Below are 18925 nucleotides of genomic sequence, written 5' to 3' on the forward strand. Positions count from 1 at the left end.
AATAATTGTGTGCATATTTCTGATTAGACTACTTATGTCTAGTTACTGTTATGCTGAAATTTAGAAATTTTCACGAAAATATACTCCCACCAATATCCCTGATACCCGAAAAAAAAAAACACTACGTAGCCTGCCTCATTTTACAACAGATACCAGGGCTATTCAAGAGAGTGGAGCAAAATGTCGTGCATTGTTCTGGAGGTATCAAGACTGGTGATTACCAGTTTGAACAGTTGCTATTAGATGTAAGTTGTTTATTATGTGTAAAAAATTAAAGCAGCTTGCAAAAATGTTCATCAAACTTATTACTTGTTCAAGACCTTATAGCTCCTGGAATATGCATTTCCGACCACTGGTTACTTAGTCAAAATGCTCAGTTTAGAATTCTCTGCCATTGCATAATTTTGATCTTAAAAGTTGGAGACTCTGTATAAGGATGAACCTATCGGAGATTGAAATATTTTATGCTAGATGAAAACTATTTGCAAGAAGCTATGTCTAAACAAGTCTCGGTTACTGACCAAGTAAGTTTGCGTTTGAACTGAATTTTATTTCGACAGTCCCTGATGCTAGTAGTTACCGAATTCCAGTCTTGGCAGGGCTACTGTGAAAGACGATAAGTACAGACCGATTATTTAGTCCTGACAACTCAGCGACGCGAAAGAGGGGAAGTAATAGCAGGAGTGGGAGAGTTCCCCTGAGTAGAGATAAGGCGAGCGGTCGGTAAAGGCAAGCGAGTGAATAACCCAAACACCCCTTGGCGTAACTAAATGGACTCGCCTGTCCCACGCGCACATCTCCGGCGACTGTCAGGACTAAATAATCGTACTGTATGAGGAGGTGCGCTGGCATGGTATTGTTAGTATTGTTTTATGGCGAGAACGTGTTTTCAGATTATAATTATGATTTTAATGTACTTAGGTAAGCAAGGTATAGGTTTCAAGAGGGCATAATTAATAATTTTTTAATAATTTCGAGGGAAAAATTGTTCCGGGGCCGGGTATCGAACCCGGGACCTTTGGTTAAACGTACCAACGCTCTCCCAACTGAGCTACCCGGGAACTCTACCAGACACCGATCCAATTTTTCCCTCTATATCCACAGACCTCAAAATGGGCTGACAACCGTCAAGCAACCAACATTGAGTGCACACTAACTCTGTGTGACTTAAATTGTGGTTTTGTGTTAACGAACAGTGACGTGTATTATGCAAATCAAGCTTTCAGGTGTAACTCCTTGTAAAGTTGATTTGAATAATTTCGAGGGAAAAATTGTTCCGGGGCCGGGTATCGAACCCGGGACCTTTGGTTAAACGTACCAACGCTCTCCCAACTGAGCTACCCGGGAACTCTATCAGACACCGATCCAATTTTTCCCTCTATATCCACAGACCTCAAAATGGGCTGACAACCGTCAAGCAACCAACATTGAGTGCACACTAACTCTGTGTGACTTAAATTGTGGTTTTGTGTTAACGAACAGTGACGTGTATTATGCAAATCAAGCTTTCAGGTGTAACTCCTTGTAAAGTTGATTTGAATAATTTCGAGGGAAAAATTGTTCCGGGGCCGGGTATCGAACCCGGGACCTTTGGTTAAACGTACCAACGCTCTCCCAACTGAGCTACCCGGGAACTCTATCAGACACCGATCCAATTTTTCCCTCTATATCCACAGACCTCAAAATGGGCTGACAACCGTCAAGCAACCAACATTGAGTGCACACTAACTCTGTGTGACTTAAATTGTGGTTTTCTGTTAACGAACAGTGACGTGTGTTATGCAAATCAAGCTTTCAGGTGTAACTACTTGTAAGGTTGATTTGAATAATTTCGAGGAAAAATTGTTCCGGGGCCGGGTATCGAACCCGGGACCTTTGGTTAAACGTACCAACGCTCTCCCAACTGAGCTACCCGGGAACTCTACCATACACCGATATAGAGGGAAAAATTGGATCGGTGTCTGGTAGAGTTCCCGGGTAGCTCAGTTGGGAGAGCGTTGGTACGTTTAACCAAAGGTCCCGGGTTCGATACCCGGCCCCGGAACAATTTTTCCCTCGAAATTATTCAAATCAACTTTACAGGGAGTTATACCTGAAAGCTTGATTTGCGGCACAATTAATATATATTTTGATGTACCGAAGTACATATGATATTTCCATGCAGATATTCTGCGTTATCACATGATGAAAGAGTGATGGAACGGAGAAAAATTCTCTCCGGCGCCGGGATTTGAACCCGGGTTTTCAGCTCTACGTGCTGATGCTTTATCCACTAAGCCACGCCGGATACAACCCCGACGCCGTTTAGAATCGTCTCAGATTAGGCTCCATCTCTTGGGTTCCCTCTAGTGGCCGCCCTCTGCACTACGTCATAGATGTCTATGAACGCAGGACCGAAATCCATACATGTGTTGAGGTGCACTCAGATGAGTGACTGTTTAGCCGGGATCCGACGGTATAGGCGCCGTCTTAAATCACAAAGTGATTTATAACGCATATCATATATATTTTGATGTACCGAAGTACATATGATATTTCCATGCAGATATTCTGCGTCATCACATGATGAAAGAGTGATGGAACGGAGAAAAATTCTCTCTGGCGCCGGGATTTGAACCCGGGTTTTCAGCTCTACGTGCTGATGCTTTATCCACTAAGCCACGCCGGATACTATACCGTCGGATCCCGGCCAAACAGTCACTCATCTGAGTGCACCTCAACACATGTATGGATTTCGGTCCTGCGTTCATAGACATCTATGACGTAGTGCAGAGGGCGGCCACTAGAGGGAACCCAAGAGATGGAGCTTAATCTGAGACGATTCTAAACGGCGTCGGGGTTGTATCCGGCGTGGCTTAGTGGATAAAGCACCAGCACGTAGCGCTGAAAACCCGGGTTCAAATCCCGACGCCGGAGAGAATTTTTCTCCGTTCCATCACTCTTTCATCAGGCATAATTAATGTTTATTTTTTCTGTGTATGTATGCGTATAGGTTTATTTTTATACGTGTGGGCGCATTAATTCGGGATAAGGATAAATATTTGTGAATTAGCTTATCTTATCATTCTATTGTGTCCTTCCGAGGAATCGTTCTGTCCCCACCTACATTTATCGTCAATTAATGAAGAAATTGAGAGAGATGTCATTCATAATCGTAATAAGCAGATAAATAAACAGGAAAGAAAATAATATTACTATTATCAGTAGACTTCGGATTTTAGGTAAAAACTTATTTTAATCCTTAAAAGATAAGTTCATAAAAACTTGCAAATTCACGTTTCATATAAAACTATGCCCAAAATTGGTATTTTAATAGCACCTAAAATTGCTTATTTTGACGACAAAGCCTATTTTGACCTATTAGGTATGTTTTATCTCTAATAGGTTGAAACACCCATTCTTATTTCGAAAATTTGTATTTTAAATTCGAAATGTGTTCATGATTCTGTTGGAAATAAAGTACGGGATAAACAAGAGCAAGTTCTGCAGATAAATATAGGGCTGAAGGACCTGCGTACTGCTTCAGATATCCTAGCAGGATAGAACACGCCTTACAATGTAACCACAGTCTAGTATATACAGTCACGAAGCTTAAGTTTATGAGGGTACTAGGAACAATAGACTGTGCAGATACTATTTCGCATTGTCTGTAATGAGGCGATAGTAGCGATCCTAGTGATGAGCAACTATCTATGGATGCATATTTACTACTTATTGAGCTTCGTGACTGTATATACTAGACTGTGATGTAACATTCCTGTCCAACTAGTGTCGAAATTTAAATACGCTCCTGTTACTTCAGTGGATGCGGAGCGTTCATTTTCAGCATACAAATTTGTGTTGAGTGACAGATGGCATTGTTTTATAGTTGAAAATTTAGAAAAAGTATTGGTAATTTATTGTGAAGCTAATTATGGACATTAACGGACAAGGCTTGGTAAAAATTGATTATATTAGACTTGTTTGTATACTGAATTTATCTGTAAAACTTATTTTTCACATTTAATTGTTTAGTTTATGTATAACTAGTTAGATATTTGTTGTTCTTGTATTTTTAGTAATAGTGGTAGTAACGGTGTATAATTATTTAAAATTATTAAGTTCTAGAATTGAATTCCCAAAGATTTGAAACATGTTTTTAAAGAAAACATTATTTTTTGTTAGAGCCTGTATCTAATTCTTTAGAGACTATTTCCTACATTTTTAAGCCTATTTTAGGTACCTAAAATTACATTTTAACGACCTAAAAATCCGTACCCTAATTATCAGATATGGTTGTTAAAAATATCGAAATCATAAAAAGTACAGCCTTTGTACCACGTCGTCGTCCAATGATTCTGCATTATCTGAATGTGTTATCTGTGTCAGCATTAGAAATCTTCATTTACATTAACAGTACATAGGCTAACTTTCTTAAACCCAGAGTTTGAGATAGGCAGGGCATTTAGCACGTATGGGCGAATTCAAAAATGCATGTAGAATGTTAGTTGGGAGGCCGGAAAGATGAAGTCCTATAGGGAGGCCGAGACGTAGATGGGAGGATAATATCAAAATGGATTTGAGAGAGGTGGAATATGATTGTAGAGACTGGATTAATCTTGCTTAGGATAGGAACCGATGGCGGGCTTACGTGAGGGCGGCAATGAACCTCCGGGTTCCTTGAAAGCCGTTAAGTACGAAGTCCGTAACTTTCAATAACAGCAGGTCTTGCTAAGACAACGATATCAAGATGTGCAAGAAAGCCGCAAAACGTTGTTTATTAAAATAAATATTGTCATTTCTATTATTATTGTACGCAGTTTTATTAATTTAATAAGTTATAGGCCTCTTTCCTTTCTTTAACTCACAATTTTGTCACAAAGGAAAGAATAAATTTGTAACCCGTGATTGTAAGACCTCTGCACGAGTCAGTTCTATTGTTGTTTATTGTTATACTAATAACGTAACAACTAAACATCGGTGTTGTTAAAATAAAGTTAACTTGTTACTTATAAACGAGGATTTTTTTTTATTCCGCCGGTCTGGGTAGCGTAGTCGGTATAGCGCTGGCCTTCTGTGCTCGAGGTTGCGGGTTCTATCCTGGCCCAGGTCGATGGCATTCAAGTGTGCTTAAATGCGACAGGCTCATGTCAGTAGATTTACTGACATGTAAATGAACTCCTGCGGGAGAAAATTCCGGCACACTGGCGACGCTGATATAACCTCTGCAGTTGCGAGCGTCGTTAAATAAACCATAATTTTTTTCTTTATTCCTGACGAAGTCCGCTGAGTTAGCTCTGTGGTAGTGTGTTTGCTTCCAGACTAGTGGGCCCGGGTTCGATTCCCGGCTTGGTTAGATATTTTCGTGGAAAAGTGGTGGTGCACAACTTCTAATAACTAGATTGTGCACCAGTTCAATGAAGAGAAGGCATATGTCATTGTTGATAGCGATTCGTCCGACGGACGGGGAAGTTAAGACTGACGGGGTAGGCTACATCCGGTTTTCCCCTTCTCCCTTACTCACTTTCATCATCATCACTCATTTCATACTATACATTTACACATACATTTACCCTGGTACACGACATAACTCTTCACATATACACATGCATAGCGTTGCCCGCCGAAGTGGTGTGCAACTTGAAAATGGGTCACAGTCCTGCTATCTATCCGCAATATGCGGAACCCGAATCTCACAAGTGAAGTGATAGACATTGGATAAACATACATATTATTCCTGACGGAAAATACCGTTATAGCTCTTTTTTTAAACTTAGGCAATACAGTTCTTTGTTTCATTAATAAGTTGTTATCGCACTCACATGTCGTACTATGTCATTTGTAACACTCTTGTTTCGAAGATTATTTGTCTTTTGCGATAGCGTATAGTCCTCAACACATTATTCTTACTCACAGCGTCTCTAAGTTCCAAAGATTGCTGTATAATATTGATTCGGTCTACATTTCCACCTATAAAAAAAGATAAACGATTATGGAATCTTATCACTTATCAGTAATAATTTTATCTAAGCGTGTTAACTTGTCTTTCTTAACCAATTTTAAGTGTGGGCTTGTATATGATGAGCTGTTATGTAGGTCAAGTTTTATCTGGAACATGATTGTAAGACATTTAGAAGTAAACTTTCCTTGTAAATGTTACGTAGGCGTATGATAATCCTCTACCACATCTGAAAATTAGAAATAGCTATTCAGAAACACGCCATAGATTACATTTGTTGATAAATGAACAGGAAAATTATATTAGCCTATTACGTTTTTGGATGTACAAAATTATATTTTGCCTTTCACCAGTGCACTGGTTGAAAAACATATTTCTGAGAAATAAAACAACCCATTGTCGGCATAAAGTATCATTCATTGGCTGGAACTTATAATAATTAATATTTGAGGAGAAAAATTCGCTCCGGCGCCGGGATCGAACCCGGGTCCTTGGTTTACGTACCAAGCGCTCTGACCACTGAGCTACGCCGAATTCAATCCACAGCACAGGATCGAACTCTCCTCCTTCAATGTTTCCCTTTTTTCTCCTCAAATATTAATTGTCAATATTACAGATAATATTCTGTATGACAAATTAATAAAATCTGTAATATTCTCATAGCTAGCAGTGCATATGTCTGTACAGATTACTGTGCACTTAACTGCGGAATCCCGGCCAAATAAGTCACTCAGCTGAGTGCGCTCCTAGTACAATGGCAATTGACAATTGACAATACAAAAATCGACAGAGAATCAAAGACGAAACGTACCAATGCTAACACTGTGTGCACAATAAATGTCGCCAAGAGAGCTATTAAGCACTCAACACGTGGGAACGGTAAGTTTGGCAACTCAACCGTCGTTACCATAGCAACAGACCTACCACGCTATGTGACATTCAGTTGTTTTTCCGATCGCAACGCTCCTGTCATGTCCCATCTTTCAAAATAACAAGTATAGTATATACAGTCACGAAGCTCAATACGTAGGGAATATGCATCCATAGATACTTGCTAACCACTAGGATCGCTACTATCGCCTCATTACAGACAATGCGAAATAATACCGGCAGTCTATTGTTCCTAGTACGCTCACAACTCAAGCTTCGTGACTGTATATACTAGAATAAACTGGTTACATTGTTGACAAGCAACGCCATCACTGAGCACAACCAGAAAACACTATGGGATGCTAGAGAGTTAACAATGAATTTTTAAAAATGTCTGAAATTGTTCAGTTCACTTAGTGTGATTCAACATAACTTGAAAATCGTTGTATAAATCAGTTAGGATTTCAGTAACAGTTATGGAAATGTCTCCTAAAGAAAATGAAAGTAAAATTAACTGCCAACTATGTTCTGATGAAAGGTATAAGGAATGGAGTATTATTATAATAATAGTATTAATATTACAGTATTAAATGAGGTATTTTATTTTACTTTCAGCTACACATACGAGGACATCAGAGAAACGGCAGACTTTCTACTGCAGAACACGAAGTACCGGCCAGCGATTGGAATCATCTGCGGTTCAGGCCTTGGTAAGCTATTCCTTGAATTTGGTGCAACTTGCTAGGTACAGCGTAATTTTAATTTTGATTACCGGTATCATGTTTTACGATAATTAAGCGATGACTGCAAAGTTAGACCGTGAAATAGTTTCAAGTCTGTATAATAAATGATGTTTTAACTAATTATTGTTGCACTACATTTACAATAAGTCGACTGAAATTTATACATACATACATACATACATACATACATACATACATACATACATACATACATACATACATACATACATACATACATACAGGGTGATTCACGAGAAGTTACCGGCACTTACGAAAAATATTTCCAAAGACATTTTGAGCATATAAACATGGGTCCTACTCTCAATATTTCCAGAGTTACACTAATTTGAAGTTGTTTGTAAAATACCATTACTGGTATTCTTTAGTTTTAAGGGTAAAATAAGATTAAAGACAAAGAATAAACTATTCAGGAGTATCATTTCTTTAATTAGCTAGTATTATGAAGCTAAAAATGTGTTCTGAATTCCATAGTTGCTTCGTACAGATTTTTTTTTTTTTCGATTTTTAACCACAAAATTACACTTTTCTTACAAACCTATCACAACAATTGTTACAAATCACTTCACTCTTGTAAATTCTTTAAGACTGTACATTAGGATGCAGAATTAAACTGTAAAAAATCAAGTTTCTAAAGTCATATGATTTGTAACAATTGTTGTGATAAGTGCGTAAGAATTATGTAATATTTTGTTAACAATTGAAAAACAAAATCTGTACAAAGCAATTAACACCACATTTGTAGCTTCAGAACACTAGTCAATTAAATGATACTTCTTAATAGTTGATTCTGTATTTGTAATATTCTTTTACTCAGGGTGCGAAATCGTTACAAGTTGGTGGGGGGTGGGGAGAAGAATTTTTACCTTTACGTTACGTATAATGGTTTGGGAAGTTACAAGTAGGCCTATATATGGTTTTTAAATACATGCAATGAAAACATTGAAATGAAAATATTTTTAGTAGTGTATGTTTCGCTGTTTGTCTCGTTATAATACCCCGCCCCCCGGGATATTTTAGTGGGAGGAAATTCTTAGGATTGGTGGGGGGATCATACCCATCCCCCCCGGGATTTCGCACCCTAATGGTACCGGTAAAATAATATTACTTACAAATGGCTTTTAAGGAACCCGAAGGTTCATTGCCGCCCTCATATAAGCCCGCCATCGGTCCCTATCCTGTGCAAGATTAATCCAATCTCTATCATCACACCCCACCTCCCTCAAATCCATTTTAATATTATCCTCCTATCTACGTCTCGGCCTCCCAAAAGGTCTTTTTCCCTCCGGTCTCCCAACTAACACTCTATATGCATTTTTGGATTCGCCCATACGTGCTACATGCCCAGCCCATCTCAAACGTCTGGATTTTAAGTTCCTAATTATGTTCGGTGAAGAATACAATGCGTGCAGTTCTGTGTTGTGTAACTTTCTCCATTCTCCTGTAACTTCATCCCGCTTAGCCCCAAATATTTTCCTAAGAACCTTATTCTCAAACACCCTTAACCTATGTTCCTCTCTCAGAGTGAGAGTCCAAGTTTCACAACCATACAGAAGAACCGGTAATATAACAGTTTTATAAATTCTAACTTTCAGATTTTTGGACAGCGGACTGGATGATAAGAGCTTCTCAACCGAATAATAACACGCATGTCCCATATTTATTCTGCGTTTAATTTCCTCCCGAGTGTCATTTATATTTGATACTGTTGATCCAAGATATTTGAATTTTTCCACCTCTTCGAAGGACAAATCTCCAATTTTTATATTTCCATTTCGTACAATATTCCTGTCACGAGACATAATCATATACTTTGTCTTTTCGGGATTTACTTCCAAACCGATCGCTTTACTTGCTTCAAGTAAAATTTCCGTGTTTTCTCTAATCGTTTATGTATTTTCTCCTAACATATTCACGTCATCTGCATAGACAAGAAGCTGATGTAACCCGTTCAATTCCAAACCCTGCCTGTTATCCTGAACTTTCCTAATGGCATATTCTAGAGCGAAGTTAAAAAGTAAAGGTGATAGTGCATCTCCCTGCTTTAGCCCGCAGTGAATTGGAAAAGCATCAGACAAAGGAATATCATTTCTTTAATTAACTAGTATTCTGAAGCTAAAAATGTATTGTGTATTCCATAGTTGCTTCGTACAGAATTTCTTTTTAGATTCTTAATTACAAAATTACATTTTTCTTACAAACTTATCACAACAATGAATTGTTACAAATCACGCCACTCTAAGACTGTACATTAAGATGCAGAATTAAACTGTAAAGAATTAAGTTCCTAAGTCGTATGATTTGTAACAATTGTTGTATAAGTGCGTAAGAATGGTGTAATTTTTAGTTAAAAATTGAAAAACAAAATCTGTACAAAACAATTAACAACACATTTTCAGCTTTAGAACACTAGCCAATTAAATAAATGATACTTCTGAATAGTTCATTCTCTATTTGTAATATTCTTTTACCCTTCAAACTAAAGAATAAAGGTATTTTACTAACAACTTCAAATTAGTGTAACTCTGGAAATATTGAGACTAGGACACATGTTTATATGACATCTTTTGCTCTGAATGTCTTCGGAAATAAGTTCCGTAAGTGGCGGTAAATCCTCGTAAAGCACCCCTAGTGATGATTAATTTTTGTCATTTTTTGTGGTAAATTTTATTAATAATTGCTATTTTTAGTTTTATTGGAGAATTTAACTAAATTTCGATTGGAAATATTTTAACATATTCCTTAAATAATTAATTATAGGCCTGTAGGTTAAGTATTGGCATCTATAGGCTAACTATTGGAGAAAGTACGGTGTGTATATATATATATATATATATATATATATATATATATATATATATATATATATATATATATAATATATTTCAGTAAGATTGTCACGTCTTTAATGACGATAGCTCTTAAGGAACAATCGTGATATTAAGGTTATTTATGAAACGTGGTGGTGGTGCAATCTGTTTGACATAATTATATCAGCTTTTCCAGCAAAGCTTGATTGAGTTCGGCTTCGAACATTCTCGTTGTATTTAAGATTGTATACGGTGGGTAGCTACTTTGAGGTCCTTTAGAACAGGTATATGTACTGTAATGATTCTGGCACAGGAACCCTGTAATGTTATTGCAACGACCGTAATAAACATGAGGAGCAAAATGTTGGCATGTTGTTAAATGTCCGTACATTTCGTCCATTCCTTGTCATATGTATGTATGTATGTATGTATGTATGTATGTATGTTTATTTATTTATATGAAGGGGGAAAGGAACTGGCCACCCTACCCCATTATCTCCTGGCCTGGTTGCCTCATAAGTGGTGCCTTGTTAGTATCACTTGTGAGGTTCAGACCTGTCTTCGGACAGTTGACTAAACAACAACGTATGTATGTATGTAAGCTAGGCATCAGTAGGAAAGAATTTTGAAAAAAAAAAAAAAAAACATAAAAATAATTTCATTTCTCATCTTTGTTTTAATGTACGACTTTACATTATATAGGCCTACATGCTCCTATGACTTTAGGTGCTGTGGCAGATTCATTGACTGAAAGGCAGTGTTTTCCATATGAAACCATTCCTCACTTCCCTGTATCGACGGTGAAAGGACATGCAGGTCAGCTGGTGTTCGGTCTGCTACAAGGAGTGCCTGTAATGTGCATGCAAGGACGCTTCCATTACTATGAAGGATATCCTATCTGCAAGGTAAATACCACTATTTCTAGATAATCTACCTTCTTCATATCACTGTTTTAAAAATTGTTAAAAGCATATTATTATTAAAGGCTTACTGACCTTGTACTTCGTATTGTAGATTACTATTGGTTTTTTATTGTAGTCGAGTAATTTACCATGGCGTCTTACACAGTGACACTGTTTTATTTAGTCGCGCGGTTTTCATTTTCCCATCGCCCACAGCTAGGAGCTTATCTGCTGTGAAGCAGCCACCTAGTCTGCCGGCACTGAATTACTACTGTTCTCAAACCACGAGAAAGTCTCTGCGGAATGAAACGCAGCGGGGTAATGCTGTGAATGAATGTTGATGTCATAAGGTGTTATAAGGTCACACACGTGGGTATTCGCTAGCTCTCACAGCACAAACAATAACATTGATACACAAATTTTTATACTACCCTAGTTACAAAATTAGATCACTGTTAATCTCCTGGCCTTTTAATCCCTCCATACAGGAAATAACATATGCAGGAGAATGCATGGTTTTTAAACTGACGTTATAATGATAATATTATCTATCTTCTTCGCTCCAATAGATGACGCAATAGTAAGCACATTCCTTTCGCGGTTGATCTCCTGGTTGGAGAAAAGTAGCTCAAAGTAGGTGTTGAAAATGTCCCCCACGAACTAATACGCACTGTTGACACTTTCTTATGAAATTTTAATTACTTGAAGAAGTTCTGCTTCACTGATTGACTCGATTTCAGCTCTTACATAGTCTTTAAGCTCATTTATTGTATGCAGGTTTCTCACATAAACCTTATTTTTAAGTGCCCCCCCCATAGATAGAAATCGCATGGTGTTAAATCTGGACTTTGTGGGGCCCACAAATTTTTACTGATAATTCTCCTTCACAAAATTCGACGCAATTCTCTCATGGATTCTTCGGCAGTATGAGCAGTGGCGGAGTCTTGTTAGAAATATGCTGAGGAATGTTCTCTATAAGTCAGTTCATCTAAAAATGGGTCAGGCATCTCATTCACATACCGGTAACGCTCGCTGATAATTGTGCCCTGAGTGAAAATAGGCCCAATAATTCTGTGTCCGTTCATTGCACACCACACGCCTATCTCTCTACAGTGCATATGAAGAAAAGATATATGTCACTGTTGATAGTGATTCGTCAGTTGGATGGAGACGTTACGCCCAATGGCCCCCTTGGTGCCATTCAATAGAAGGGTTTCCCCTTCTCCCCTTCTCACTTTCATCATCATCATCATCCTCACTCATTCCCTACACTACACTTTCACGAACACACATACACTCACCCTAGAACACGGCATAACTGTTCACAGATACACATCATATACAGCATGGCCTGCCGAAGTGCTGTACAAATTAAAAATGAGTCACAGTCCTGCCATCTATCTCCAATATGCGGAACCCGAGTCACACAAGTGAAGTGGGTAGGCAGTAGACACACACACACACAATTTCAATGGATTGTATTCCAATGGATACCATCCCATTGTGGAATTCTGGAAAACGAGAATGAGGATGCTTTAGCAAAGAAGGGCAGCATTGCTACTTACAGACCTGTTACTAAATCTACGTATTACTCTGTGAAAAGATTTATTAAATCTATATACTTCAACAAACAAAATTTGATAACACAATCTCAAGGGAAAAAATAGAACTGTCTGCATCATAATCCACAATTATTTCCCGATTTACCACGAAAATCGTCTGTAGGTGCATTTAGATTGGCAACAGGCCATGATTGTTTGGCCAATCACGTGCATAGAATTGGAATATTTCATTCCCCTAACTGCCCATTGTGCAACTCAAACCAAGAAATGGATTCGGAACACCTGAAAATCTGTGCTTCAGTGGCTGACCATGATAATATCTTGAAAAATATTGGAGTGCAAGTGGTCAAAAGACTTTATTGTCAAACGCCTGGCATTAGAAAACAACAACAACGTCAACAACAATTTCAATGGGATAGGACACAATAAAAGAGTTCTTCCAACTTTTTTTTATAGTAATTTGGAACTTTTTATTTTAAGTAATTTGAGTTAAAGGTACTAAATGCTTTTTACTTAGATACTTGATCCTCCTGTCTTGTTGAGTACGTACTGTGTCTGTTGTGGAAATGAATGTTGGTATTCCGCCATCCATTTTCATGGTGTGTAAAGGGGACTTGAAACCATGTAGCTCATTGCATACATATTTGTTTGATTCCAGTGTGCAATGCCTGTGCGTGTGATGAAACTTGTTGGTGTGGATTATTTGATAGCCACAAATGCTGCTGGTGGTCTGCATGAAAATTATAAAGTTGGTGACATCATGATTATTAAAGATCATGTGAACTTCATGGGTTTTGCCGGGGTCAACCCTTTGAGAGGTCCCAATGATGAGAGGTAAGTTTCATATTCATAATGCGTTGGGATTGTTGTACCAATTGTAACTTAATTACTCTTCACTAAATGAATGTGTCCTGTTATAAAACGATGCTTTAGATCTCTTTATGGTTTAATCTATGAATAAATACTGTACCCGGTATATTTGGGTTTAGAAATGTTTTTCTTTTCTTTTCTAGATTTGGTCCTAGATTCCCTGCTGTGAGCAAAGCCTATGATTCTGCTTTGAGGGCAGTAGCCAAGAAAATTGGAAAAGAGATGGGAATTGAAAAATCCATGCATGAAGGAGTGTATACGTGCCTTGGCGGACCCAGTTTCGAGACTGTGGCAGAACTTCGCGCCATGAAAATCCTGGGAATCGATGCAGTTGGTGAGTTTTGGGATGCATAAAGAATATTAATGGCATTTATTACCAGAATCTTCTATGCCACATCAATAAATTTAAGAATGCAGTTATATTGTCATGGATTTGAGGGAGGTGGGATACGATGATAGAAAATGGATTAATTTTGCTCAGGATAGGGACCAATGGCGGGCTTATGTGAGGGCGGCAATGAACCTCCGCGTTCCTTAAAAGCCAGTAAGTAAGCAAGTAAGTTATATTGTCAGACTCCAAAGCAGCTATTCTATCAATAGTCTCTAAACACACACCTTCAACCGCGAAACCAGGTGGCCCGGGTTCGATTCCCGGTCGGGGCAAGTTACCTGGTTGAGGTTTTTTCAGGGGTTTTCCCTCAACCCATTACGAGCAAATGCTGGGTAACTATCGGTGCTGGACCCCGGACTCATTTCACTGGCATTGTCACCTTCATCTCATTCAGACGCTAAATAACCTAAGCTGTTGATAAAGTGTCGTAAAATAACCTACTAAAATAAAAAAAAAATAATAAACACACCTTCATCTCACACAGCAGAAATAACTAAAATGCTCTCTCAATTAATATCACTCAATAAAAGAATTGTACTCCATTGGATACCATCCCATTGTGGAATCCTGGGAAACGAGAATGAGGATGCATTAGCAGAAAAGGGCAGCACTGCTACTTACAGACCTGTTACTAAATCTACATATTACTCTGAGAAAAGATTTATTAAATCTACATACTTAGACTTCAACAAACAACTTTCATTCGAGGCCTAGGGGTTCATTTCCCTTTCCTTCCTCCTCTTTCTACTTTTCTGTTCCTAGTGCTGACCTGCTATGGCACTAAAATCGTCCTCCAGTGGCTTAAGGAGGGAAAGCTGGTGATCAACAAGATCTCCCAGCTAGGTCCAATGGACCCGTCGACCAACAGCAGGTGTGGTCCTCCAGACATTCTGGGGGTTGTGTGTGAATGAAGTAGCCACCAAAATGTTAAAATATGGTGTTCTCTTAAATCGGCTACAACTTGCCATTTAACATGGCTGGTCATGATAATATCTTTGAAAAATATTGGAGTGCAAGAGGTCAAATGACTTTATTGTCAAACGCCTGGCATTAGAAAACAACAACAACAGATTTCAACAAACAAAATTTGATAAGACAATCACAAGAGAAAAAATGGAACTCTCTGCATCATAATCCACAGTTAATTCCCGATTTACCACGAAAATCGTCTGTAGCTGCATTTAGATTGGCAATAGGCCATGATTGTTTGGCCAAACACCTCCATAGAATTGGAATATATCAGTCTCCTAACTGCCCATTGTGCAACTCAAACCAAGAAATGGATTCGGAACACCTTAAAATCTGTGCTTCAGTGGCTGGTCATGATAATATCTTTGAAAAATATTGGAGTGCAAGAGGTCAAATGACTTTATTGTCAAACGCCTGGCATTAGAAAACAACCACAACATATTTCTCTCCCTTTTTATGGGACCAGATATCTGGTAACTCTGATCATGATAAACTTAACTTATTAAAGTACCATATTTTATTATTACGACGGCCTTTCAATAGTTTTTTTAACGACACTTTGACATAGAAAATTGGCTATAAATGTAATGTAAATATGGAAGATTGCATTGTAAAAAATTACGATGAAACAAATGAGCACAAACATAAAAGTGAAAACAAACTTAATGTAAGAGATATGCAAACTTCAGCTTATCAGAGTTGTTTGCTTGAAAATTAAGAAACAGCAATATAAAATTACTAGTAACATGTTTTAACCAACTGAAATCGACATTATAGTTTCGTTTGACGAAAAATCTATTATTCAGTCTGGTGGGTTCAGTTCATGTTCATGTTCATCCTTCATTAAGAACTTCTCTTATTGTTGTCTACGTTACCTTATCATATTACCACAGTCTAGTACATACAGTCACGAAGCATGAGGTGTTTTTTTGCATTTCTTGCGATACAATGCTCCAAGCAGTTAGCAACTGAGATTACTAGGAACAATAGACTGTACGATAGTAGTTATTCTAGTGGCTAGCAACTAAAGTTCAACTGTTATTGAATGCATATTCCCTACGTATTGAGCTTCGTGACTGTATGTACTAGACTGTATATTACTCACCTACTGGCATGGAAGGTTGCTTCGTCAGAAAATACCCATTTATTCAAGAAGCATTTTGTTTATTCTGTCATTGCTGAGTATCCTTTATTTCTTGTGTGGTAACAGTGATGATATAAAACTCTCGAGTATCACATTGGAACTGAAATGAATTCTACAGCACCCCCATTATAAATTTTATACTTACTTACTTACTGGCTTTTAAGGAACCCACAGGTTCATTGCCGCCCTCACATAAGCCCGCCATTGGTCCCTATCCTGTGCAAGATTAATCCAGTCTCTATCATCATATTCCACCTCCCTCAAATCCATTTTAATATTACCATCCCATCTACATCTCAGCCTCCCCAAAGGTCTTTTTCCCTCCGGCCTCCCAACTAACACTCTATATGCATTTCTGGATTCGCCCATACGTGCTACATGCCCTGCCCATCTCAAACGTGTGGATTTAATGTTCCTAATTATGTCAGGTGAAGGATACAATGCTTGCAGCTCTGCGTTGTGTAACTTTCTCCATTCTCCTATAACTTCATCCCTCTTAGCCCCAAATATTTTTCTAAGAACCTTATCCTCAAACACCCTCAATCTCTGTTCCTCTCTCAAAGTGAGAGACCAAGTTTCACAGCCATACAGAACAACAGGTAATATAACTGTTTTATAAATTCTAACTTTCAGATTTTTTGACAGCAGACTGGATGACAAAAGCTTCTCAACCGAATATTAACAGGCATTTCCCATATTTATTCTGCGTTTAATTTCCTCCCGAGTGTCATTTATATTTGTTACTGTTGCTCCAAGATATTTAAATTTTTCCACCTCTTCGAAGGATAAATCACCAACTTTTATAGTCCCATTTCGTACAATATTCTGATCACGAGACATAATCATATACTTAGTCTTTTCGGGATTTACTTCCAGCCCTATCGCTTTACTTGCTTCAAGTAGAATTTCCGCGTTTTCCCTAATCGTTTGTGGATTTCCTCCTAACATATTCACGTCATCCGCATAGACAAGCAGCTGATGTAACCCGTTCAATTCTGTGTTATATCTTCCTAAATGGATCAAACTATATACTGCATGCCCTTTATTAATTGTTAGGTACTTCTGTTATCATAGACCCATACTGTTCATTTTAGATCAGTACAAAAATAAAGCATTCAGACCAACAAAAATGTAGGTTAGTTTCCGAAACCATATGACATATTCTGCTTGCTGGTGTATCCCTGATGCAGCACAGGATTATTTTTTTATTTGGGGTAATAATAAGTGGGTCTAAATGCTTGATATTCGTTTCTATAGGTATGAGTACAGCACACGAGGTCATCGTGGCCTGCCACAGTGGTATGACAGTGTTCGCATTCAGCCTTATCACAAACGAATGCATGACCACGTATGACCGCGAAGATCTTCCCAACCATGAAGAAGTAGTAGAAGCTGGAAAGAAGAAGGAAGCTACGCTGAAGGAATTTGTTTCCCGCATGGTGCTACACATACAGAGCACCAGAGAGAAATAAACTGCAACACTTAGCTCCATGTGAACACCATTCAGCAAGTATCAGGATGATGATATCTTGATACTGAAGACAGAAGCGCTAAGTTTGAAGAACGTGCTGAAATATGCATGATATACGTAAGCCACACAATGTCTTTACAACATTACTTTAGGCATTTATCGTCATAATTATTTAATGAAGGGTATTATTTTTGGTTAACAGTCAAAATAGTATCATTGTAAACGTTAGAATTTTGAGGAAAATTTTAGAATAACGTCTAGAAAATAGAATTATGGTAATAGCAAAACCTAATATTTTGTAACTTAGTTGTTCGTATCTGGTTAAATTTGTAGAGAAATCCATTGCCTATTATTAATTACTTCGTGGATTTAATCCTCCTTCAGTGGCTTGTCAGGGAAACTCCGGTGTGCCCCGCAGTTATCTTTTGGACGCGTTTGGCTCATTCATAAGCAGACACATCCACACCACTTCTTCCTTACATTGCTCAAGCCAATATCTGTTTCATTACCGGTATATAAGAAATAGCGACAAGTTAAAATAGAACTAAATCAAGAAATTTAGTAGGACCTCTTAAAAACAGTCTCCTTCCCTCCCACTTTATTGCGGGGGGTTTTAAGACAGATTATAATTTTCCTTGTCTACGCCAAAAGATAAATACAGTCAAATCTGGATATAGTGAACTCGGTTATAGTGAACATTCGGCTATAGTTAATCCAAATCGTTGGTCCCGACCCGCAAACATTAAAAAGTACATTAATATTTCGGTTATAATTAACCTTGTATCCTGACAAATTCTTATTTGAAGTCAGATCTTCTTGTATAAAATTGAAAGACTGTGTTGAGAACAACATTCTTAGTTTCTTACTCCTTTAGTCAAAGGATAAAGGTAGGATTAGTGATTCCTAGACAATGAGCTGTACTGTAAATCCAGGTAACACGTGACGACCTTGCCTCACTCCACCGTCGAAGACTTGACATTCTGTTCTCAGGCACTCTACTCTACTGTTATTTCTAATCCTCCACTATCAAAGGATTGTCTTTTGTTCTCAGAAACATTTCCATTATGATGGATAGCATCAAAACAACGGAAAATGAAATTGCCTTCTTTTATTAAAAGGAGACGGACATTGTGTCCAGAGCATAAATGAAGGTAAGATTGCGATGGCTTTCGGACTCCAATACCTTCTCCCAGTTTCCGGGAAATTCCAAGGCTGAGTACGCAGTCACACCATAACA

General features: G+C 38.0%; 1 protein-coding gene across 1 annotated transcript in view; it reads left to right on the plus strand.

The window, feature by feature from the left end:
- The window catches only part of LOC138713243 (purine nucleoside phosphorylase), a 31703-nt gene extending 13874 nt beyond the window's left edge, over window positions 1-17829 (plus strand). Inside the window, exons 2-6 of the mRNA XM_069845185.1 lie at window positions 7424-7518; window positions 11106-11284; window positions 13502-13677; window positions 13857-14047; window positions 17475-17829. Of these exons, the coding sequence (XP_069701286.1) occupies window positions 7424-7518; window positions 11106-11284; window positions 13502-13677; window positions 13857-14047; window positions 17475-17689 (856 nt within the window). The 3' untranslated portion in view covers window positions 17690-17829. The remainder of the gene's footprint in view (window positions 1-7423; window positions 7519-11105; window positions 11285-13501; window positions 13678-13856; window positions 14048-17474) is intronic.
- The last annotated feature ends 1096 nt before the right edge of the window (window positions 17830-18925 follow it).

The sequence above is a fragment of the Periplaneta americana genome, chromosome 14 (assembly GCF_040183065.1).
Source record: "Periplaneta americana isolate PAMFEO1 chromosome 14, P.americana_PAMFEO1_priV1, whole genome shotgun sequence".
NCBI classification, from domain to species: Eukaryota; Metazoa; Arthropoda; class Insecta; order Blattodea; family Blattidae; genus Periplaneta; species Periplaneta americana.